Source organism: Canis lupus, chromosome 1 (assembly GCF_003254725.2).
Source record: "Canis lupus dingo isolate Sandy chromosome 1, ASM325472v2, whole genome shotgun sequence".
NCBI lineage: Eukaryota > Metazoa > Chordata > Mammalia > Carnivora > Canidae > Canis > Canis lupus.
The window spans coordinates 80,730,028-80,752,820 of record NC_064243.1 but is presented as its reverse complement, the minus strand read 5'-3'; the positions used below and the strand labels follow the sequence as shown (position 1 = coordinate 80,752,820).

Genomic DNA, 22,793 nt, shown 5'->3' with positions numbered 1-22,793 from the left:
ATATTACACACCTCCAAAAAAAAAAAAAAAAAAAAAAAAAAAAAACCTCAAAAAAAAAAAGGATATTATACAGGAGCACCTAGGTAGCTCAGTTGGTCACGTGTCCAATTAAGCCTCTTGATTCTTGGTTTTGGCTTGGGTGCGATCTCAGGCTCATGAGATAGAGCCCAGGTAGGGCTCTGCTCAGCATGGAATCTGCTGGTCCCTCCCCTCTGCTCTTTCCCCCACTCATGCACTCCCTCACACTCTCTCTCCCTCTCAAATAAATAAATAAATAAATAAATAAATAACATCTTTTTTTAAAAAAGAATATTATACAGCAATTCTAAATATTAATATGAAGTATATACAGCCAGACAGAAAATGCTTACAACATCATGCTAAATTACACAGTACGATTATACCTTTGTAAGAAACATATCAAAATAAAACAGACTAGAAAGGATCACACGCACAAAAAGAAAAAAATCACATTTCTTAGTTCAGTACACTTTGGATAAATTTATGAATAAATTTTAAATTTTTTTCAAACTTTGTGTAAACGATTCCATTATTTATAATATTTCAAAATTACTGGAAAATGAAACACAAAAAATATTATTGTATACCTGAAACTAATGTAACATTCTGTGTCAACTATACTTCAAAAAAAGTTAATGCCCTCTAAAAAAAGCTATTAACATAAAAAGGACTGCCATTCTCTTGAAGGCCAACATGAAAACAACAATGTATTTCTTAAGAATATAAGAAAATTATTTTTTTCTTTTTAAGATTTTGTTTATTTATTCATGAGAGACACAGAGTGAGAGAGGCAGAGACACAGGCAGAGGGAAAAGCAGGCTCCATGCAGGGAGCCTGATGTGGGACTCGATCTCAGGACTCCAGGAACATGCCCTGAGCCAAAGGCAGATACTCAACTGCTGAGCCACCCAGGCATCCCAAGAAGGTAAGAAAGTCCTTAAGTGGAAGAAAATAAACACTTCTTGATTCAAACTCTGTCTATTGAATACAATGGTTATTTTCATCATTAAACTATACTATTTTAGAAAACAATCATACCACCAAAGGATATCTATCTCAAGTGCTCTTATTTCATTCCAAAAAGAAAATAAAATACAATATAAATCCAGGTGGTAGCATACTGTTTGAAGATACATTATATAAAGAAAGAATATATTTAACAGAAAAAAAACAAATCATTGTGTTACCCTATGACCCAAAATACTGGGATGCACAATGCATTAATTAATTCTGGGAAGGATATATCATAATTTGAGTAGCAATTCACAGACTCTAGGGATTTAGAAAACCCTAGACAAGATTCTCTGTTCCCTTAATAAGCATAGCCTGGAGTGGAAAGCCCTACAGCAAATGTGTTTCTCAAAGGACACAGCTGGTGATTTTGATGAAAATATACTGGAGTCAAGATTTCCTAAGAAATTGTATTAATGAAGTCCTAGGATTTCCTCCATTAAAATGCAACCTTTTGTCAAGAACTGTATGGAGAGGGAAATACGAATTGTTTGTCAAAAATCAAGCACATAGGGATCCCTGGGTGACGCAGCGGTTTGGCGCCTGCCTTTGGCCCAGGGCGCAATCCTGGAGACCCGGGATCAAATCCCACGTCAGGCTCCCGGTGCATGGAGCCTGCTTCTCCCTCTGCCTGTGTCTCTGCCTCTCTCTCTCTCTCTGTGTGTGACTATCATAAATAAATAAAAGTTTAAAAAAAAAAATCAAGCACATATAGATATCTTTCCTCACAGAACATGGGAAACTTTGGGGACTCATCATTACAAGAGATGGGTATATGCCCAGAATATTTTAGTCATTTCTAATGTGCTCTGTGTAACATCTCAGATGGTGACCCAACACATAATAGGAGAAACTAGGATGCTCATCCTATTTATTAGTCCTTGAATACATCAAGGCACTTCCATCTCTAGATTCCGTGTTCCCTCTACACTTGACTCCAAGAGGAGCCAGTATTATGGTAGTTTATTAGTTCTTGACCCATCAAGACTTGATTGGTAATAAAATAGAGGTTGATTTCAAGTATCTTTTGTTTCAGCACTCCCTAGCTCTGCTTTCAAATTATTCAAAATTATTCCAAATATATTCGCCTACATTTTGAGTAAAGAAATCCTCATAAGTCAATTTCTATCATGGACAAAGCCCCTTCTGAATGTTGATTATAAATGGAGATAGGCTTTAGGGCTTACGGAATTATACACTCCTGGGGTTTGGATGTGACAGCCCAGAATGTGACCAACTCCTAAGAGAACACACCAATTGAAAGGTGCCTTTCTCAGCTAAAATTACAAGATGACTTCTATATTACGTGCCTCCACCTGAGTGTGAATCCACTTGGCAAGAATCTCCCAGGCTACTACTTATCTACTTTTTGCCCTGAGCAACTGGCAGGTGCTCTATTGTAGGAGAAGCAAGCCAGGTGAAAGCAGATTTCCTGGACAAGGATCTCTCAAGAGACATTCTAATAACCCACCAGCAGATTAGCAGAGTTCTCAATACAGTCACAGATGCATTTCCATCACCTTAAATAGCTGCCAGATTCAAAAAGAGAGAGAGAGAAGCCACATTGTAAGTTTCCTTTATAACGTGTGAACGGTTTTTCTGGGGACACAGCTTGACACAGGCGTTCTGCACTTCGTCTATGTAACCACCTCTGGGAGTGGAAGGTCAGGAGGGAATGCAGGCAGCAAAAACTGCTACTGTACAACCTAGCCTGCGACACTTGCTCATCTCCCACCCCGGGATCCAGGAGAGGAAGGCTCATGAGATGTGACAGTGATCAAGAAATGCAGCAAGGCAGTGGAGCTGGCAAGCTGCACTGGTCCGGGCTCTTTCTGCAAAAAGACACCAACCCAAGGAAAGGGGCACCTCTCCTTTGTTCTCCAGAGTCTAGCAAAGACACGACTGCTCCACCCTGACACCCTCTGCCCAGCCAAGTCCCACTAGATCCCCCACTACTCTCCTTCGCCTGTGACTGTTCTTTTCCTCGGCACCTGCCCAACTCCAAATCTGCAATTCAGCTGAAAAGATCGTGAGGAAGAGGCCATGGCTGGGACGAAAGCAGGGGTCGGTAAATGCCAAACACCTGCCTGGCACCTCCAAGGGAATTAGGCTCTTCTGCAGACCCAAGCTGAGAGTCTAACTGTTCCTTCTTTGGTCATGGAGCCATTTCTCCAGAAGGCAGTTGCGGGACACAGGAAGTCGCCTTCTTGAAGTTTCTCTGACATGGTATGACAACTGAGGGCAGTTCAGAAAAACAGCCCCCTATCTGTTTTTCTGGTTTCGATGAAAGCCCCAAGGAGGGTCGGGGGAATGGGCAAATTCATGTTAGAAAAAATAGAAATAGTCCATCCCTGGGTTAATTCTACATCTTCCCTGGAAGGCCCTAGAAAAGGGACCCACAGGCTCCAAATACAAAGCAGTCCCTCAAAGGTGCTCCTCCGAGGTGTATGAGGACTCCCTGTGCCCAGGCGCCAATGACCCACCTGCTCTCACTGAGAAGTGCAGCAATGGGCTTGGGCAGCAGAGATTCTCTGTAAGTAAATGAAAAGCATTGCTTAAAGGCCAATGAAGGATAAAAAAAAAAAAAAAAAAATAGTAGTAGTGAGTCGAAGGTGGTGGCCTCACAGTACCTAAGAAAGCACCCTGGCCTAAGCCAGGCAGCGCTTGAACACTGTGCCCGGCCCTCAGCCTCCAGCCCGTGCCTGCCAGGATATCGCCCTTCCTGCAGGAAGCCGGAGACCCATGCTGATGTGACAGGCGGCTTTTGATACCATTCCCTGTGAAGGCAGTCAAACTATCAGCAGCAGGCCAGGCAGCATGAGGGGCAGCTCTGGACAGACTCACTAATGCATCCACACTCTTCCCCAGAGCTGTGGGAGCAGCCTGCAGGGAGCTCAGGGTTTTTTCAGAGGGGACAGAGAGGACAGGGAGGGCGGCCAGGACTCCACCAGACCTGCCAGTGCCTCCCGGACTGCCTGTCACTACTGGAGAGGACTGGGGCTCAGGCTCCCTGTCCACAAAGGAATTTGGGCCGACATGGGCCAAGATGCCAGAGCTGCAGAGGGAAGGCACAGAAAGTTTCAAGATTCAAACAGCCCTTCGATTTGGTCCCATCTCATCATTTGACAGGTTTCTATAAAAACAGTAAAGGCACAAATGAAAGAAAACACCTTCAGGTGAGTTCAAAGAGATAAGCAGGAGTACTTGACTTCCCTTCAGTTACAGGTTTTAGATCTTTAAAAATCCACATAACTAAACCAATATGCAGAGCTGTGGGGGTTATGTGTTTAGCCGAATAAACTTTCACCATGCCAGTGGGCTATTGCTTTTGCATGACTTACCAATTTTCAAAAATACATCGCAAGCGTTAGAAAAACAAGAGTTAAAACACCTAACAAGTACCCTGGCATTCTTTTAAGGGCAAACTAGAAACAAGAATTCAAGTCATCCTGTATTATTAGAACAAGTTACAGGAAATGGGTCAGCTCTTTAGGACAGAAGGAAGACTGCATTTGCCATCTGCAGAAAGAACATATAGTATAATGAAGCAGCTCTGAAAAGTGTAGGTCCTAAAATATCAATTTACACGGTTAGAAATTAACATTGCATCGTTGCCTTAAACAACAACAACAACCCCTAAAATCTACTCAGGCTGCCTAGGTATAACAAAAGCAAAGGCCTATGCTAATGCTATCCTAACTCTCTGTACAGAAATACAAGCAGAGAGAGAGGTTTTAAGGCTCTCAAGTGACTGGGATGAGAATGCTCAAGTCATGAAATGAGAAAGATTTTGCTATTACTCAACACAAGCCTACAGCATCTTCCTCCTTTCTAGCAAATGCACTGCACTCTATTTTGAAACCCCGTGGCACATGATAGCTCAACACTCACTGGCTCGCTCACTCTCTGCTGGTAACCATGAACCAATCTCTAGTCTATGCTCTCTGGAAAAGGAAGGAGAATTGTGTGCATTTTATTCAGTTAACAACGTATTTTTGTTTTGCCGATTAAACTGTTGCTAAAGAAAGTTAATCATCTCCCAAAAGCACACTCACGAGTGTCTTTTTAATATATTAAAACACCCAACTTCCCCTCACCAGCTCAGAGCCACATGTTTGAAGGAAGCCCCAACTTGGAAGTTCCCTAAATCGTAAGGAAATGAGGATGCCAGGCAGGCTAAGGAACCCCTCCTCGCACTGGAAGCCCTGCAATTAGAGTAAATGGGGGTGGGTGGTATCTGCATAGAAGGGTTATCTGGGAGGCCTGCAGCCCACAGCTGGAATAGTAGAGGGGGGGCTAAGACATGGGAGCACCTGTCTCTAGAAACAACTCGTCAGTTGCAGCCACCAGGAAATGTATCGAGGGTGCCACCCATTACTCTGCTAGCTCCTACAGCAAAAGGAAATGTAGGAAAGGAACAATTAAAAAAAAAAATTAAGATTTTTTTTTTTTTAAGTTTTAAAAATCCAAAAAAACAAAAAAAGAAAAACACCTTCTGACTTTTTAACAAGTGATGGCGAACAAAGGAACAACAGCAACAAAGAAGTCGGGATTCCGAGAAGAGGTAATGAATTCATCATTTCGGTTCAGTTCTCTAAAGGGAAAAAACTCAAGGCTATCTCTTAGGAATACGCAGGAATAGGTTTCTAAACATCACTATTCACTTCCTGCAACAAAGCCAAAAAGACTCGCTCTTGCTCTTTTTAATTTGTGGATCAATTATCGTTCCCCTTCTGTGAGGTTTCAGGAATATAAAGGCATTAATAACATCCTAGTTCCCAACTGCCCCACAATCCATTACACACTTCCTTGAAACAACTACTTTTGTTTCTAAAGCAGTCAAACCGCTCGCCATCCAAAATTAATCCTGTGATAAAGGTGCATGGGATTTTTACATTTCAAAGGACTTGTGTGTGTAACAGTTTTCTCTTCAAACTGCTGCACAAACTGCCATTGGCTTTTCAACCTGAAACAATATGTGAATGTTCAACTGAATCATTCTCTCGCTAGACAAGGAATGAGAAGCAGGCATGGGGATGAAGACTACTCCAGACTATTCCAGTGTTAAAACAGAATTCCTGGGAATCCCGGGGTGGCTCAGCCGTTTTAGCGCCTGCCTTCGGCACTGGGCATGATCCTGGAGTCCTGGGATCAGGTCCCATATCGGGCTCCTGCATGGAGCCTGCTTCCCCCTCTGCCTGTGTCTCTGCCTCTCTCTCTCTCTCTCTCTCTCTGTGTGTGTGTCTCTCATGCATAAATAAATTTAAAAATCTTAAAAAAAAAAAAAAAAACAGAATTTCTTTCGTTGTGGCCTAGGTGGCCCCCCAAAACGGCTAAGAGGAGACCCTATGGATGGTACCTGTTAGAGCAAAAAGTTTACCTTCGAGGCCTCCAACTGCTCTTTCTTTGGGGGAACCTGGCTGCCCACCCCGCCCACACCCTCCTATGCCACAGGCCTGGGATCCTGACAACAGGATCAGGGCACATGGAGCCAGGCTGTGCGCTGCGTCGAGACACAAAATAACAAGAGCCACTATCTTTGCCTTCATGGTGCTCCCAATCGAGTTAGAGCTCCGGCCAAGTGGTCAGTAATCGTTTCTCACGGCGAAAGGCAAAAAAGACAATATGCGCCAAGGAAATAATTCTCAAGATCATCTGCTTTCCCCAGTTGTGTAATCCCCGGAAAAGCTTCTACAATGGCCTTCAGATTATTTTGTTTTTTTCTTTGTATTAAGAGCCAATAAAAAAGCCAATGCCAGGAAGGATAAAACTCAGAAGGACATGTCCGTCCGAGGGCGTCAACTGAGAAACAACAAAAGCTGTGAAAAGTGCTTGTCGTCTTTCCTGTTGACAAATAAGAAATAGGAGCGTCTCACACAGCATGTTATTTGCATATATTAGGTGTTTAATGCTTGTTCATTTGACCAGTATTTTGTATGCAACTGTTCTTTCAGAAGATATGCCTGTTTAAAAACTTAAAAAAAGAAATGGAGGAAATGTTTATTTTCCAATAACTGGCAAACGTTTGTGGAATAAGTGAATTTGTAATAATACTCGTTTTGTTCTTAAAATTCAACAGTGAAGGCTTTTAACAAAATACTCTGCACTGATCTCAGAAATGATGGCCAGGTATAAACGTCAACCCCAGAGCCATTAAGCGAATTCAGATTTCAGATCTCAGCATCAAAATATGGATATTTATTTTTGTTTATAAAGTCCAGACCCACAACCACCTAGGATTTGTGAACTCATTTCCGACAGCATGGTTAGGTCCTTTTCTTCCTCTTACTACACGTTAGATGAGAAATCAGACAGATTTTTACATATCGGTAACATAACAAATCAAAGGTGATTGTCGAACAACTTCCTATAATTTTATTAGTAACAGCTGTTCACACAAAAATCCTGTTTGGGTCTGAGAATAGCTCTGTCTTTAATGTTACTCCATTCGGCAGAACAAGAGAAAACATTCACGGTTTACTGTAGTCAGTTATTGCTACAGATTTAATTACCAACAATCACACATTTTACCTTCCATTGCTACTTCACACTTGCCTTGGACTATTTCTGCAAAGATCTTAACATTGCTGAAAAGCCATTATAAAAGTTTCCTTCTGAAACCAGACTTTAAATTTGTTGCTACAAATACTTGTATTTCCCTCAACCCAAAACATAAGAGTCTAGAGGAAACAGACTGCCTCCCTCCACCTTAAGAAGAAAGCAATCCTAACCTTCTTAAAATGGCTTCTCCTTGCCAAGAAGAACCATTTGAGCTACCTATTTTTCCTCTACATCACCCAATCAACAGTTCCATTAATATCAACAGATTTAATAACCTCCCCTTTAAAGAAAAATTAATATGAATGCCGGAATCAAAACCATCCTTGGAAAATCTAGTTCATTTCTTCTCAAGTGTAAGTTTGCCTGGATCATGAAGAAAAATCTGTTCCTTTTTTTTCTGCTAAGTTTAGCATAGCACACAGCCTCACAACTGTGAAAGCTGTTTCGGGTCCTTAAAAATTCATCTGTAATAAAAATCATAACTACGTTCAATAGGCACCTCTGAAAATTGAACCTAAGCCATCTCTTATAAAGTGGAGAGGGGCTGTTGTTTTGTTGTTGTTTTTAATGAAAAGGAGGCTATCGAATTTATTTGTAATAAACAAAATGGCCACTAAATTACTCTCCTGGTTCTCCTTTCTAAATTTACCCCCAAAATATCTGAATCGATATACAGGGGACAACTTCACTGTAGAGTATGGTTTTAATGTATGCCAAAGTTCCCATATGAAGAAATAACATGTAAATAGAAGAATGAGTTACATGGCAGATCTAGACAACGAATCTATGTGGCTCAAGGCAAAAATCTTACTCTGAAGCCTTTGCTATACAGTCAGAGCTACAACTCTGATTTTTATGAGAGATGCTCTCATTTCACCCTTCAGATATAAACTGTAAGTACTTTGTTTTAAAGAAACAAGAAAAGCAGAAAGAAAAAGAGGAAATGCATCAAAATAATTCCTGACATTTAGAAACATATTTAACACTTGGAAACGAAAAGCATAGCAAAAATAAAGCTAGTTGGTTTTAAAGCAGTCTCATAAACACTCTTATTTTGGTATTTCCAAGGAGATGCTGTTATTAGGGGTTCCTTACAGAGGGACCCTTGCATTGTGTGGCCATCTAGGATGGCCACTAACTTCTAGGTTAATTCAAACCATCGACAACCCCATTCTTCTCCAGTGAACTCTGTAGAGGGGTCGTGGGGCGGGCGCTTTCATCCAGATCCACGTGAATGAACTCTCCATACAGTCTAAATTTGCCAGAGAATGCCCAGCCTTCCAAGTCCTCTCCTGCTCTGTAAAACCGTACAGTTTTTAGTACATGTGTATACCCCTCCATTAAAAATAGTCCATCTGCAATTCTTAAAACTCTGTTATTTAATCACTGTGGTACTCATCTAGCTGTATAGATAAATCATAAAAATCTGTGCAGCTGCCACCACACTCTGGAGAATGTAAAACTCATTCTGTTGAGTGTATCATGGAGAAAGTGTATGGCCAAAAGATGACAGGGTTAAAATAGCTTCTATACAATAAAAAGTAATCAAGATATGGAATGGTTTCTTTTTTTTTTTTCTTTTTAAACTTTCATACTTTAAGCATGACTGTTACCATTCCCAAATACACCCAGCACAGAACTGTAATACACTGGTTCAGTATATGATGTAACATCTTACATTAACACTTCCTATCCTGGAATGCACGTATATTCCATTGGCTCAAAGAGTCGCATACAATTTTGTGACGATCATGATTTTATCTGCCACCCATTAAAAACATTACATACTCCTGTGTCTCCATAATTTATTCATTATTTCATGGTCCCAGTTTCTATCAAGAGGGTCATAAATAAATCTACTCATTCAACAAGTACATATTGAGAGCATGCTATGACTCAAGATATTGTGCTAGAAGTTGGGGTTTAATAGTGAGCAATATAGACACAATCCCTACCCTCCTAAGGGTAGAACAGGAAGAAAATCCACAATCACGTATGCAATTCAGTTAGAAGATCAAGAACTTACATTCTTCCATCTAAGACTGGCCTAAACTGCCTGTTGTCAATAGGTGGAATCCAATCAATTATAAACATTTGCCAAATGTTCCTGTTTGATGATTAAGATCTAAAGGGTAAAGATTTTATTTTTTTTTAAACATATTTTTTTATTTTTTTTTATATTTTTTTAATTTTTATTTATTTATGATAGTCACACAGAGAGAGAGAGAGAGAGGCAGGCAGAGACATAGGCAGAGGGAGAAGCAGGCTCCATGCACCGGGAGCCCGACGTGGGATTCGATCCCAGGTCTCTAGGATCGCGCCCTGGGCCAAAGGCAGGCGCTAAACCGCTGCGCCACCCAGGGATCCCAAGGGTAAAGATTTTAAAAACATATAAAATAAGAACAGGTTAACAGGAAAAATATATATATCTTCAAAGAACTGAAAAAAATTTCAGCATGAGTATCTGTGACTAAAAGCAGGGATTCAAAGCCACTTATATACAGACTTAAAGACACATTAGTATAAAATACTGTGACCTATGTACTACAGATAGAAATATTTAGTATTCATAAATATTGATCAGTTAAAGTAAATGTAACATATTATACACTCACAAGGCACATAAAAACTTAAACCAAGTTAAAATAAGGTATTCTCTTGCAACATGTATGTAGAATATAAAGTTTTCTTTGAGGTGTCCAAGAAAAACACTGATGTAAATAAATTCAGAAAATGGATGTGGTCAAGAAAACAAGAACTCATTATTAAACATGGTATTTTACAATGGTAAGTTTCTGGGTTCATTTAAAAAAAAAGAATAAAAATCAAAATATATTAATACTATAGAATTTAGAATACACTGGGAAAATTGCTGTGTATGTATCAAAACAGCCCAAATTACACAGCTATTCTTTCATGTAGGCAGGAAACCACTACTTTCTCTTTCTCATGTTTTCATATTATTAATATATAAAATAAAATAAGTATGTGAATGCAAAGGTCCCCTGCCAGATAAATCCATTTCCACTAAAATGGAGTCATGCCTTTAACTAAAATTTACTTTGAAAATAATTTTATGCTGAATGTCATTTAAACATAAGAGGAACCCTCCATTTAAATAAGGTAGTTGAAAATATTGATAAAGCTTTAAACTGTGAAAGGATAAATCCTATAATCTCCTTTGGACAGGTAGGAACAGGAAGTTTCAGTGAACTCATTCAAGCAGCTTGATAGAAGAGCAGTTCTTCAAAAAAAAACTTCCCCAATACCTTGCCTGGTTCATATCAACCATCATCTTTCTCCTGGATTCAAAAAAATCATGAAATCACAAGCTCGCCTCCCCACCTACATTTCGTAAAAAACACTTACTGTAGAAGTAGTATAGGTATCAAACTCTTTAAGCTACAAGTGCAACACATACCCAGAACATGAAACTAACAAATCTTAGATGATGCCTAGGGCTCGTATTTCTAACAAAAAGTTGCATAATTTTTAAATGTTATTGATGAATGTAGGTGCTAAATTACTGTCATATTTTTCCACCACTTCTAATAGGCCATATTTGGGGGCTGGGGAGAGGCTGTACTAAACCCTACTCAAATAATCTAGTAAGGGAAAAAGTTCTATCACTCTAGCAGAAACACTGTTTCATTTTTTGCTCATAAAATTATCTCCTCAAGCCATTTTTAAAGCACCTCATGTTATTTAAATACACAGTATGTAATTAAGTGTCCATATATGTGCATTTGCCTAAAAGTCTTCTTCCAAGACATTCAAACTGAGGCCTTCAAACAGACAAACCCCCTGGGTTCTCACTCAGCGGCTAGGAACCTCAAGCTGTCACATTTCAGACAACAGGGATGGCTTGGGAGATCTCAAATGCTGTATTCACAGCTAACCATGAACAAAGACTGTAAACAGGGAAAAAGAAAACCCTTTCTTAAGTATCTGTAAAACACATGCTTTCCCCCTTTATCATGCACTTACACACTCTATGCCTATTTCTCTTCCCCTCTCTATTTTTCTCAATCTCGAGAATCCGCAACATATTCAATTACACATTATTCAGCCGTTAGAAGTAGCCCAAAATGAGAATAAAACACTTTTTAATTTTCATTTTTCCAACTGCAGTTTTCCCCTTCCCTGGCTTCATTCCCTAAAGCCCACCTCTTTTATCCAGCGCTCTGCCTTCTGTTCTTTATAAACATGTGCACATTTATCTAATCTGGTTTCAAGATGAAGACATAAAGCATGGCATATGAGTTAACCATTTGTAATTATTTGTGATCATTATATTTTGTTCCCCCTTGTAAATGATCCAGTAGATAAGCACTTGAGTCCCAAAGGCAGCTGGTTCCTTGAACCAGGAGATGGAATGCTCAAGAAAGAAGCCGCATGCTTCCCGGATCTGAAGTGACAATACAATATTTCTTTCTTCCAGCCACGTCTGAGGAACATATTTATTATACACGCAAGTATCTTGAACACAAGTGCAGACATTTTTCAGGCCTGTTACTGCAAAGCTATTTGCTCTTCCTACCACCATAGCTCAGAGTTATGTCACGCTGGCTCCTATGTGTACCCTGATCCTTGATTGTGAACATTCTCTCAAAGATAATCATCAATAGAATTCCTATTTGAGAAACAGCCTTTTCTTGATAACTTAGTGCTGGGGCTTTTTTGGAGATCAAAGGGAAATTTTCGCTATACACTTCCCGTTTTCCTTCCAGCCCAGATCCCAAAGATATTAAAAATTGCTGTCCGTTTTAAACAAAAGGTTTCTATTTGTTTCCGTGAGAGTAACTGAGAGGCTGCGCTGGTTTTCAGTAGTAACTATTGTGAATTCAGGCCTACATCTGGGTTGCCTCATTAAACAAAAGAAACCCGTCGCTGTCAACAACCACACAGCGCAACCCTCGCGTATCCGTCCTCTTTATCTGGAAGGAATGGTGCAGACGAGAAGCCAGCCTGTCACCATCCACTGGTCAAGAAACTCCAGGGTCCCTGCTTTCGGTGGTCTGGTGGCCAGAGCACGGCACTTGCGTGACACACCTGAGCTTGCCTGCCCGCCCCCCCCCCCCAAGACGTAGCCCCCTTTCTTCGGAGCGCCGACCGCTGGGCTCCCTCATCATCGCTTCTCCGGGAATCCGGTCGCGAGTCTGCCCACCATACCTGCCTCTGCTGACCCCAGAAGGCACTGACAATGGATGCACACGGGCCACCCCACCGCACGCTGTCGCCCAACGCGCCCCAGCACGGCTCGTCGCCCTCGGGCCACACACCCCCCTCCCCTCTCCAGCACGGGGCGCCGCGGCCAAGACGCTGGAAGTTCAACCCCGCTGCCCACCTTCCACCCCCGCGCCTCTCCCCCGAAGTGCTCTGCGGCGTAGCCGAGGCTCGGCAGATAAACGCCCGGCCCGAAGGCGCAGCCCTCGGGGACACCAAAAGGCACAGGCCGAGGCCCGGGGCAGGGCAGCCCCGACCCGAGCCCTCCGCGCGGTGTCTGCGCGCATGTAGGCGCGCGCGGAGGGGGGTGGTGCGCGCGCCCGCGCCCGCGCCCGCGCCCGCGCCCGCGCAGGTTAGCGGCTGGGGGCGCGCCCGCCGAGGGTCGGGGCGAGGGGCGAGCTGGGGCGAGGGGCGAGCGGGGGCCGCGGGGGCCGCGGGGGGCGGCGGCCGGGGGCGGGGGGCGCGCGCAGCCCGGCGGGAGGGCCCAGGGCGGCGGGCCGCGGGCCGTACTCACCGAGCAGCAGCAGCTTGAGCTCCCGGCGGGCGTCCCGCTTGTCCCTGCGGAGCTGCCGCTCGATCTCGTCGTTGATCCGCCGGGCTTCCTTGGCCTCCTCGCTCAGGCAGCACGCCATGATGGACTCCAGAGTCATTCTTCCGAAGTGCCTCCGCTGCAGCCCCGCCGGCACCCCCTGCTCACACGCGCGCACACACGCCCTCCCGCCCTCGCTCCCCCGAGGCAGCGGTGGCCGCCGAGCCCCCGCCGCCCGGGCGCGCGTCCGGGACGAGCTCGGGGAGCGCCGCGGGGGCCGAGGCCAGGGCCGGGGCACCAGGTGGGCCGGGGGTGCGGCGGGAGCGGGCGGCTCCGGCGCGCGAGGAGCGAGGCGGGCGCGGGAGGCGGCCGCGGGCGCTGGCTCGGGGGGCGCGCGAGGGAAGGCCGCCGCGCCCGGCCTCGCTCAGACGCCCGCGCCTCCTTCCCCGGGAACGGGCGGCCCGCCTCGCCCCCCGCGCCGCCGCCGCCGCCGAGGCTCCCCGAAGCCCTGCGCCCGGCGGCGAGAGCACATCCACCGGGCGTCCCCGCAGCGAGCGGCCGCCGACGGCTCCCCGCGCCCGGCGCGCCCGCTCCCGGCTCCCGGCTCCCGGCTCCCCGCCGCCGCCGCCGCCGCCGCCGCCTGACACGGCTCCCGGGCGCCCTGGGCCCTGCCCGCGCCCACCGCCCGCCGCGCTCCGCCGCCGCCGCCCCCGCCCCCGCCCCCGCTCCGCTCCGCCCCGCCTCCGCCGGACGCCCACCCCCGGCCCGGCTGCTCAGCGCTCGCCCTCCCCCTCGCCACACACACACATTTTCTTCTTTCTCTGAACTGGAGCACAGATCCGGGAGGGAGGCGGCGGCGGCGGCGGCGGCGGCGGGGGGGAGGGGGAGGCGGGAGGGGGAGGGGGGAGGGGGAGGGGAGGCGGGGCCGCCCGGCCCCTCCTGCGCGGCTTTCCTGGGCTCCAGCCGCCGCGGCGCGCCTCCCGGGCGGCTCTCGCCTCGCCTGCCGCTCCCCGGCGGGGCGGCCCCTCGGGCTCTGGAGGCGGCAGCGGGCGCGGCGGTCGCGGCCGCCCCCCGCCAGGGCCGACCCGGGCCGCCCCAACCTGCCGCTGCCCGCCGGCCGCCCGGGCGTGGTGCAGCGGGAATATGGCGGCCTCGGGCCTCGGCGGGGTCGCGGGATGCAGCCGCCCCGGGCCCCCCTGCACTCCCGGCCCCCGCCCCCGCCCCCGCCCCCGCCCCGGGTCCTGGTCGGGTCGGCGCCCCGGGGCCGCCGGCCGGCCCTCCTGCCTTCTCCCCGTCCCTATTTCTAAAACGCCATTCGGTGAGAGAAGCGTCTCGCTCACCTCTGACCCCACTTCAGGCTTGGAACAGAAGGTACTGGGTCGCGGAGGGAGACTGGGGGCGGCGGGGGCGTAGGCCACACTGCCCACAAAGTTACACCCGAGATAGAAATCTGAATCCTGAGCTGCAAAATGAAGCTGCCCAACTTTCCAAGAGCCTCCGATTTTTCATGCCGTCGAGGTTGTCTCTGGGTTGCTTACAAGCTCCTCTCTTGCCTCTGAAAAGGCGCCCGGCGTTTAACAGCCAAGGGATCAAATTTACCCTGCTGGCCCCGAGATTGAATTACGGTCCACTCACGGGGAAATGCAAAATAATGGGGAAGGCAAGGAAAGAATAAAATAGGGGGGAAAGGGGGAAAACAAGATTGCCCCAGCGAAATCCCATCCTAGTGTTTTCTTTTTCCACATTCGATGGAGGCGTTTTACGTTGAAATGTGTGCTTGTGAAAAATGAATAAATGGCCAAAAATGAAAAAAAAAAAAAAAATCTCTGCTCATTCAGGTTTTAGTTGGCCTAATAGCTACAAAAGGTGAAACTCAGATTGCTTCCTGCTTTAATGGAAACTGTGGTCTCAAGAGTAAATTGTATTTTGTGAAAGGAATCCCTTTTTCACGTTTTATGTATTCTAAGATGCCTCTGGAGCAACCTGCTTATCCGGAGTATAAAGTGAGGTCATGACTACTATTGCTACAGGTCAACAATGCACATGGACTTCTTGGATGACAGGTGTGTGACTACCTTCTTTCAGGTGCCATCACCTCCACCCCTTGACACACACACATGCCAGAACCTGGATCAAACAAGTCATGGAGATCTTAGATCTACACTTTAGGCTCCCTTTTTTAAAAGAATATGTGGCCTAGCAAATGATTCAATTTCACATAGGCCAGGAAAGCAGAGAACACAAACCTCACCACCTGTATGTGAACCCTAAAAAAAGCCACTAGACTTTCTGTGAAATTTAAAGTGACTAATGAAATTAAATATGGAAATTCATTTTCTTAAGATTTTATTTATTTATTAATGAGAGAGAGAGAGAGGCAGAGACACACACAGAGGGAGAAGCAGGCTCCATGCAGGGAGCCAGATGTGGGACTTGATCCCAGGACCCCGGGACCACACCCTGAGCCAAAGGCAGATGCTCAACTGCCGAGCCACCCAGGTGTCCCAAAGATGGAAATTCAACAGGCAGAAATGGCTTCAGGGGAAACATCATAAGTTTGCATCCTCTAATATATGTATATATAGGAGCTTCAAAGAGATATTAGACATCAAAAAAAAAAAAATCAAGTGACAGGAAGCTTCAGGTCTCTGGTTTCCTAGGCAAAGACTCAGATTTTTGAAAACTGCCTCTCAAAACTGTACTATCAAGCTAGGAGGCAATCCATTTTGACAGAATTGACATAACTTTTGATGAAAGGAATTACACTGTTTAAACACATTGTAGGTACCATCAAAATCTATTTTGTCACCCCTGAGTCCCCAGAATCAGGACCACTCCTTGGCACTCAGTAGATATTTGTATGGATAAAACAAATCAATAGGAGGAAGTTTCTTCAAATATTGGAAAGAAATTAGGAAGTAAGCCAATACTCTACAGTGATGAAGCCATATATAGATGACAAGGAGGAAACAGGAAAAGAAATTCAAAGTCAGAGCCCAGCTCTCTCCAGAAACCTTTGCATATATATCTGGAAAGCATTTGCCAAGCAAATACAAAATCCATGTAGAAACTCCTGAGGTAATTGATTGTATTTTGGAAGTAAATACTCTGAAATATGTTCCCAAACTTGGATCACATTACAAAGTCCCAGCTCATTAAATTAACATATATTCATTGCCTACTGTGTGTAAAGAAGGAAGTGAGATATCCCCAGGTGAACACAGTGTGGTCCTTGCCCTCAGTAGGCTTTCAGTCTTAAGGCATGAGACTCTGAACAGCCATTAATTAAAGACAGAATAAAATCAACTTGTATTAAAATTGGGATAGACAAGATAATAAAGGCAGGAGTAACTGGTTCTGTTGGAGAGAACTGGAGGACACTTCACAGGAAAGGGGACATTTGGATGCAAGTTTCCAACAAATACATATCTACATCACTTAAAGTAAATCAACATTTCCAAGTCATCCCCAAACAGATAGTGATATGATAAACCATTTTGAGAATTCAAGGGCAATTACTAGATGGCTGAAAAGCAAACCACACAACCCTAGGGGCATGGAATGCCAGAGGAAAATGATATGACTGTCACCTTTTCCATGGTATCTTGAAATGGACACCTGTCCCCATGTTCCTGTCACCCTCTCCAGTGGGACTGATAAAGAAGAACAGTCAAGGGCATAGTTCGGTCTCCAGGAGTGATCCTAGAATAACAGAGTGAAAGGCTGAACTCTTGTAAAAAGAGCTCCTGGGGAGGGAAAAGCCTGCACTGCTCCTGTTCCCAGACTCCCTTAGCCCGGCTGCTTCATAGCACCCCCCTGCACCCCTGCAGTGGTCTATTTCTCCCTTCTCTCTCTCTCTCTCTCTCTCTCTCTCAATATTAGGAGCCACTTGAGAGGAGGAATTTTGTCTTTCATAACTGTTTTCAGGGCATCCCAAAGAGTACCTAGCCTGGAACAGACACCCAGTAAGCAATGAATAAACAAAAGAATACCAGAACTTACCTCAACAACACACATCCTTGAAGGCTGCCTGTCTCAGGCAGTACATTATGCCAGATGCCTGAGGCATCCAAAGCCCCTGAAGGCTTAATAATCTACTTGGACAGACAGTCCACATGCATAAAAGAATAAACAAGAATGCAACATGAGAAGCACTCACTGCTAACCTACAGCATTGAGAATGGACGGCTACTGGAGGTCAGAAGGAGCGTGGGTAGGTGCACGACGGTGACCTGAAAGACCAACTAGATGTCAGCCTGAAGCACTGCGGATCCTACAAGAGCTGGGAAAGAGCTGTTCTGTGCAGACCTTGTTGGCACAGCTGTCTAGCCAAGGACTAAAGTGGCCTTGCTAGTGGGAAGGCTGGCAAACAGGCCCAGGGAGCCTCACAAAGCTGCAAATGGCGCCACCTAGAGGGACGTTTTTATAAAGCAGAAATATTATGATTCTTTGTTGAAAGAAAGAGGATTTCCAGGGCCAACAAGCTGAGGGTGGAAAGCCAGACATGAAACAGAATATCTCCTTCTGAAAGAGAAAATACCCATGCTTCAGAGCCACCAAACATATTCTAGATGAAGCCAACTACCTCGGGGACATCCTGCCCTTACCACCCTTACAGATACATCCAAGTGATCCTCTTACTGTTCTAATGTGCCGATTTTGTGCTCATCCAAGGTTAACATTACCAGGGGAAGCGCTCTACCTCACAATGTAAAGGCCACCAAGTCCCACGAGACTGGAAGGCCCTAAAAAGGCTGGCCATATGGGAGCTATTTTTAAGCGAGTACACCAGAGAAGCCATTTAGTAAAGTTTGATGGATGAATGAATGAATGAATGAATGAATGAATAAATAAATCAGAGCAGAGAGTGAGACCCCAAATCACAATACAAATGCTTCTGGCACCCGAAGGCTCAAGGGTGACTTAGGTAGTATATAGGTGTTTCCTTCCTACAAGTTGGAACCACCTGTCTCCCGAGACCCTCTGCTTTTGCTGGACTCCCACCTAAGACCAAGAGTGCAAACTGGTGGTCATTGGCCTGAAGAAGTGTTGCTTTTGACATACTGGTGCTATTGAAAAATTTATATTAGCCTGTGGACCTTAAACATCAAGAGATTCATATAGATATCTGGATTTCAGTTCCTAGTCAAGATCCAACAATCCCAGGCCTCTGTTCCCAGATGATGACCATTCCCATCACCTGATTTACTCCCCATTTCTGTATAACCCGGACCAGTTTCTACTTCCCATTTAGTAGCACGCTGTACCCATGGGCATTGCAGGTGGGCTCTCTAAAGCACTTAGCATGAGAATATTGGATTTTGAAATGAATTAGTTGATCTAGGCAATTAGTTTATTTCCCACTCTTTGTTTCTAAATCAAATAATCATTTGTTCTATTACATTTATGATGTATTAATGATTGCTCATGTAAAGTTCGATAAGGGCAGGGATTTTTGTCTGCCTTGTTCATTCCAGATCCAGCACCTAGCATAGTGCTGAGGATATGCTAGATGCTTAATAAACATTCGTTCAGTGAATGAAAAAGAGATCCTCCAATCAAAGAGGCCACATATTGCCCATATGGCAGTCTGCCTCTTTTCTTGTCTTATGTTTTTCTTAGCCAGATGGTACCCACCAAAGCTTGGCTCCCTCTGTAAAACATTCCTTGGCCCCGTGCATCAAAATCTTGCCTCAAGTGAGTTCACCAAGAAAAATTAGCCATCACTAAGATATCAAGAAAGCTGGAGATGCAACATTCTTGTTCAAAACCCAGATGGAAGCATGTATTAATTCCACCCAAATCAACCGTGTAGGAAAGCTGATATTCCTGACACAAATTCATTTCCAGTACTATGCATGTTATATTCTGGAGACCATGACATGATATACAGTTAAAGTTGTTAATTGCTCAATGTGTGATAAATTAATGAAATGCGACACATGTTGATGAAAAATACATAAGTAATTAAAGTGTCTGTTGTGCTGAGTTCTTAATGGCTTGATATTAATTACTAGTACTTATTATTTAATATTAGTTACTATCCTTGTCAACTTTTAGCTGCCATTCTGAATTTTATCAAGATAGAAGAAAGCTAATAGCTTTTCAGTTTTGAATAGGAATGTAAAATATTTCTTCCTGACCACAAAATTAGAAATAAAGGTATCTCCCTCATTTTATTTTTTCCTTTCCTTTCCTAGCTCTTACACCTAGCAAGATCTATTTGAGCCACAAAAATTTCCAAAGACCCCTTCCAAATTTGTCAATGTACTTCCATCTTTCCATCCTTGTACAAATTCTTAAGCCCTAGATTTGGGGTGAGTACTTGGACAATATGGAATGGGGTGTGGAATAGGATAAGGTGAGTGAGCCCTCTTTCTTTTCTTTTTCCTTTTTTGCCTTAGGCTTTAATATGGCTCAGCACAGAACTGCTAGTGATCCTCCCTTTATTTAAAATTCTGATAATTTGTTCATCATGGATTTTTGCATTAATTTTTAAAAATACTGTCTTAAAATATCATCTATCTTGATTACCAAGATTTTTGGTGCTCTCTAAAATTTTGCACCCAAAGCAAATGTATCACTAGTTTCACCCTATCCTGGCCCTGATGTGGAAATTGTATATGCATTGGCAGACAAATGGAGAATTTGTCACTCTGGGGGGAAAACATTGAGCTGCAGAGGATTATATATTCTTTTTTGTTTTAAAGATGTATTTATTTGAGAGTGAGGGGTGGGGGGCAGAAGAAAAGAGAATCTCCAAGCAGACTCACTGCTGAGCAGGGAGTCCCTGGTGGGGCTTGACCCCAGAACCTTGAAATCGTAACCTAAGCCAAAATCAAGAGTTGGCCACTTAATCAACTGAGCCATGCAGGGACCCTGGATTATCTATTCTTTACATCTTAAAAATATACATGATTTCTGCCTGTGGAACTGGAACCAAAGAACTGGGGTGAAATCCATTGATTGTCCATATGAAAGCAGTAGAAGCTTCCATAGCCTCTTCACATACACATGTATCAGGAAAATCAAACCTTCAAAAATGATGAGAAAAATGCAGAAATATTACATATTTTAGGTTTACTCTCTGGCTTACCTTAAGTAGCAAAGACCATAGAATAAAGACATCCTAAAAAGCCAGGTGATCTAGGGGGATTTGTTGTGGGGGGTTTTTTATTTTTATTTATTCATGAGAGACACAGAGAGAGAGGCAGAGACAGAGGGAGAAGCAGGCTCCATGCAGGGAACCTGATGTGGAACTCGATTCCGGGTCTCCAGGATCACACCCTGGGCTGAAGGCGGCGCTAAACCACTGAGCAACCCGGGCTGCCCAGGATTTTTTTTAATATTTATATGAGAGAGGGAGAAAGCAAGCCAGAGGAGAGGCAGAAGGAGAAGCTGAGCAGGGAGCCCGATGTAGGACTTGATCCCAGGAGATCCCAGGACTTTCTGAGTCATGACCCAAGCCCAAGGCCGATGCTTAACTGCTTAACAGACTGAGCCACCCAGGGGAATTTCTTTTAAGTGCAAAGCATTATTCCTAAAAACTAAAGCATACCAGAAAGCTAATCTACAAAAAAGAAGTGCAGATGTCCTGATTAGGGGAGGGGTGACCCGGAATGCCCACACTTAGCCTCTTCCCCCAGGCTATTTTCAAAGCCTCTGAGCTAACCCAGTTGCCACATTTTGCAGCAGGGCCATGCCTAGAGGGTCTGTGCATTGATCCAGGTTCTGCAGGTAGGAAGAGGCAAAAGTAGAACTAGAACATGAGATTTGGGCCTCTCAATGTCTTTTCCCTAGACCCTCTTTCTTTCAACTGAATGAGTCCGGTGGGAAGTTATTTTTGGGGTCTAGTTCTCCTCATCTCAGAATTGGTCCTCATCTTTTTTTTTTTTTTTAAAGATCAGTGGTCCATTTAATATTTTACCTATTCAGGTGCCTGGGTGGCTCAGCGGTTCAGCAACTGCCTTTGGTTCAGGGTGTGATCCTAGGATTGGGGTGAGTCCTCCATCTGGCTCTGTGTGGGGAGCCTGCTTCTCCCTCTGCCTATGTCTCTGCCTCTCTCTGTGTCTCTCATGAATAAATAAGAAAATCTTTAAAAATATATATATTTTACCTATTCTCAGGAAGCCCCATAAACTGATAATAAATCACAGCACCCTTGTAGGAACATTTGCATTTTCAACCAGATCAGAGCCCCAGATTAAAACATAGTTCCCACCCTGTGCTGCACATTATAATCATCTGGGGAATACCTGAAATACTGGATGCCAGATTCTCACCCCAGATATTTAGATTTGATTGGCCTGGGGTGGGGCTTTGATATATTTTTAGTATTTTTTTAATGCCCCCAGGTATCCCAATATGCAGGCAAGATTGCAAACAACTGGGTTACAGCAATAAAACTAATTACAGACGTGCAGGCCTCAGCCAGTAGGTGGATCATGCAGCCATAATTACCTACTCTGGCTGGGAAGGCCAGTCTTGCCCCACACAGTCTCCGTACTCAGGCTCACAGGAACCAAGGTGGCCCTTCCCCCACTCTGATGGCCCTTGTCCCATCAGACCTGTAGACATTTTTCATTGCCTTTTCTTAAACTTGTATCAATGTTAATTGTCATGGGGAAGGGAGGGAGGCTCAGAAAGTACAGGAAAAGATACAGAAGAAAATGAACATTATTCAATGTCCTACCACCCAAAGATAACTCTTGTTTACCTTTTTTTGTTTGGATTTGAGTCTTCTCTATTCAGGAAGATAGACATAAAATTATTTATATATTACAATTACAGTTTACATATTGGTGTTTCTTTGATTCATACAGGTGTAGGGGAAAATGCTCAAATAAAACAAAATTTTAAACGAGTCAGTCTCTCCCTCACCCCTGACCCACCTCTCACCTCCCCAGAGGCAACCAGTGTTACTGGCTTTTTGGCAGACTTCCAAAAATATCTATGTGTATATAGAGAGATATATAGAGAGATACACCTTTTAGTTACAACCTGTTCTATAACTTGCTTTTCCTACTCATAATGTATCTCAGAGATGGTTCCATATCACTGCTTTTTCTTTTAACACTTCAGTTTTTTATTGTGGATTCCTCACAATTTCATACCTAGCTCATTATTGATGGGCATTTGCTTCCAGTGTTGTGCTTTTATAATAAATATTTATGTATTTAGTTCTTTGCTTGTCCCATGATTTTTTTTTAGTAAATATGCTTCAAAAATTATGTTAGTAGCATCTTGGTGTCCCATTATATGAATTTATAATAATCTGTTCAAATAATACAGAATTGTTAGACATTTATGTTTTTCCAAATTCTTTATCATTATGAACAAGGCTGCAGTGAACAATCTTTTTCTACAAATCTTTGTATTTCTGTATCCCTCTAATAAATTCCACTGAGTAGAATTATTGGTCCAAAGGACTGACACCTTTATATAT

General features: G+C 44.2%; 1 protein-coding gene across 2 annotated transcripts in view; it reads right to left on the bottom strand.

Annotated features, from left to right (window-relative positions):
* Nucleotides 1-13,603, bottom strand: part of LOC112644686 (guanine nucleotide-binding protein G(q) subunit alpha) — a 306,975-nt gene extending 293,372 nt beyond the window's left edge. The window contains exon 1 of one of the 2 annotated variants that reach the window (XM_025423273.3): nt 13,334-13,603. In XM_025423273.3, coding sequence (XP_025279058.1) covers nt 13,334-13,469 — 136 coding nt within the window. In that variant the 5' untranslated portion in view covers nt 13,470-13,603. Of the gene's footprint in view, nt 1-12,940; nt 13,110-13,333 lie in introns of those variants that run through there. The other variant, XM_035699957.2, reaches the window with a different exon arrangement.
* Nucleotides 13,604-22,793: the final 9,190 nt, after the last annotated feature.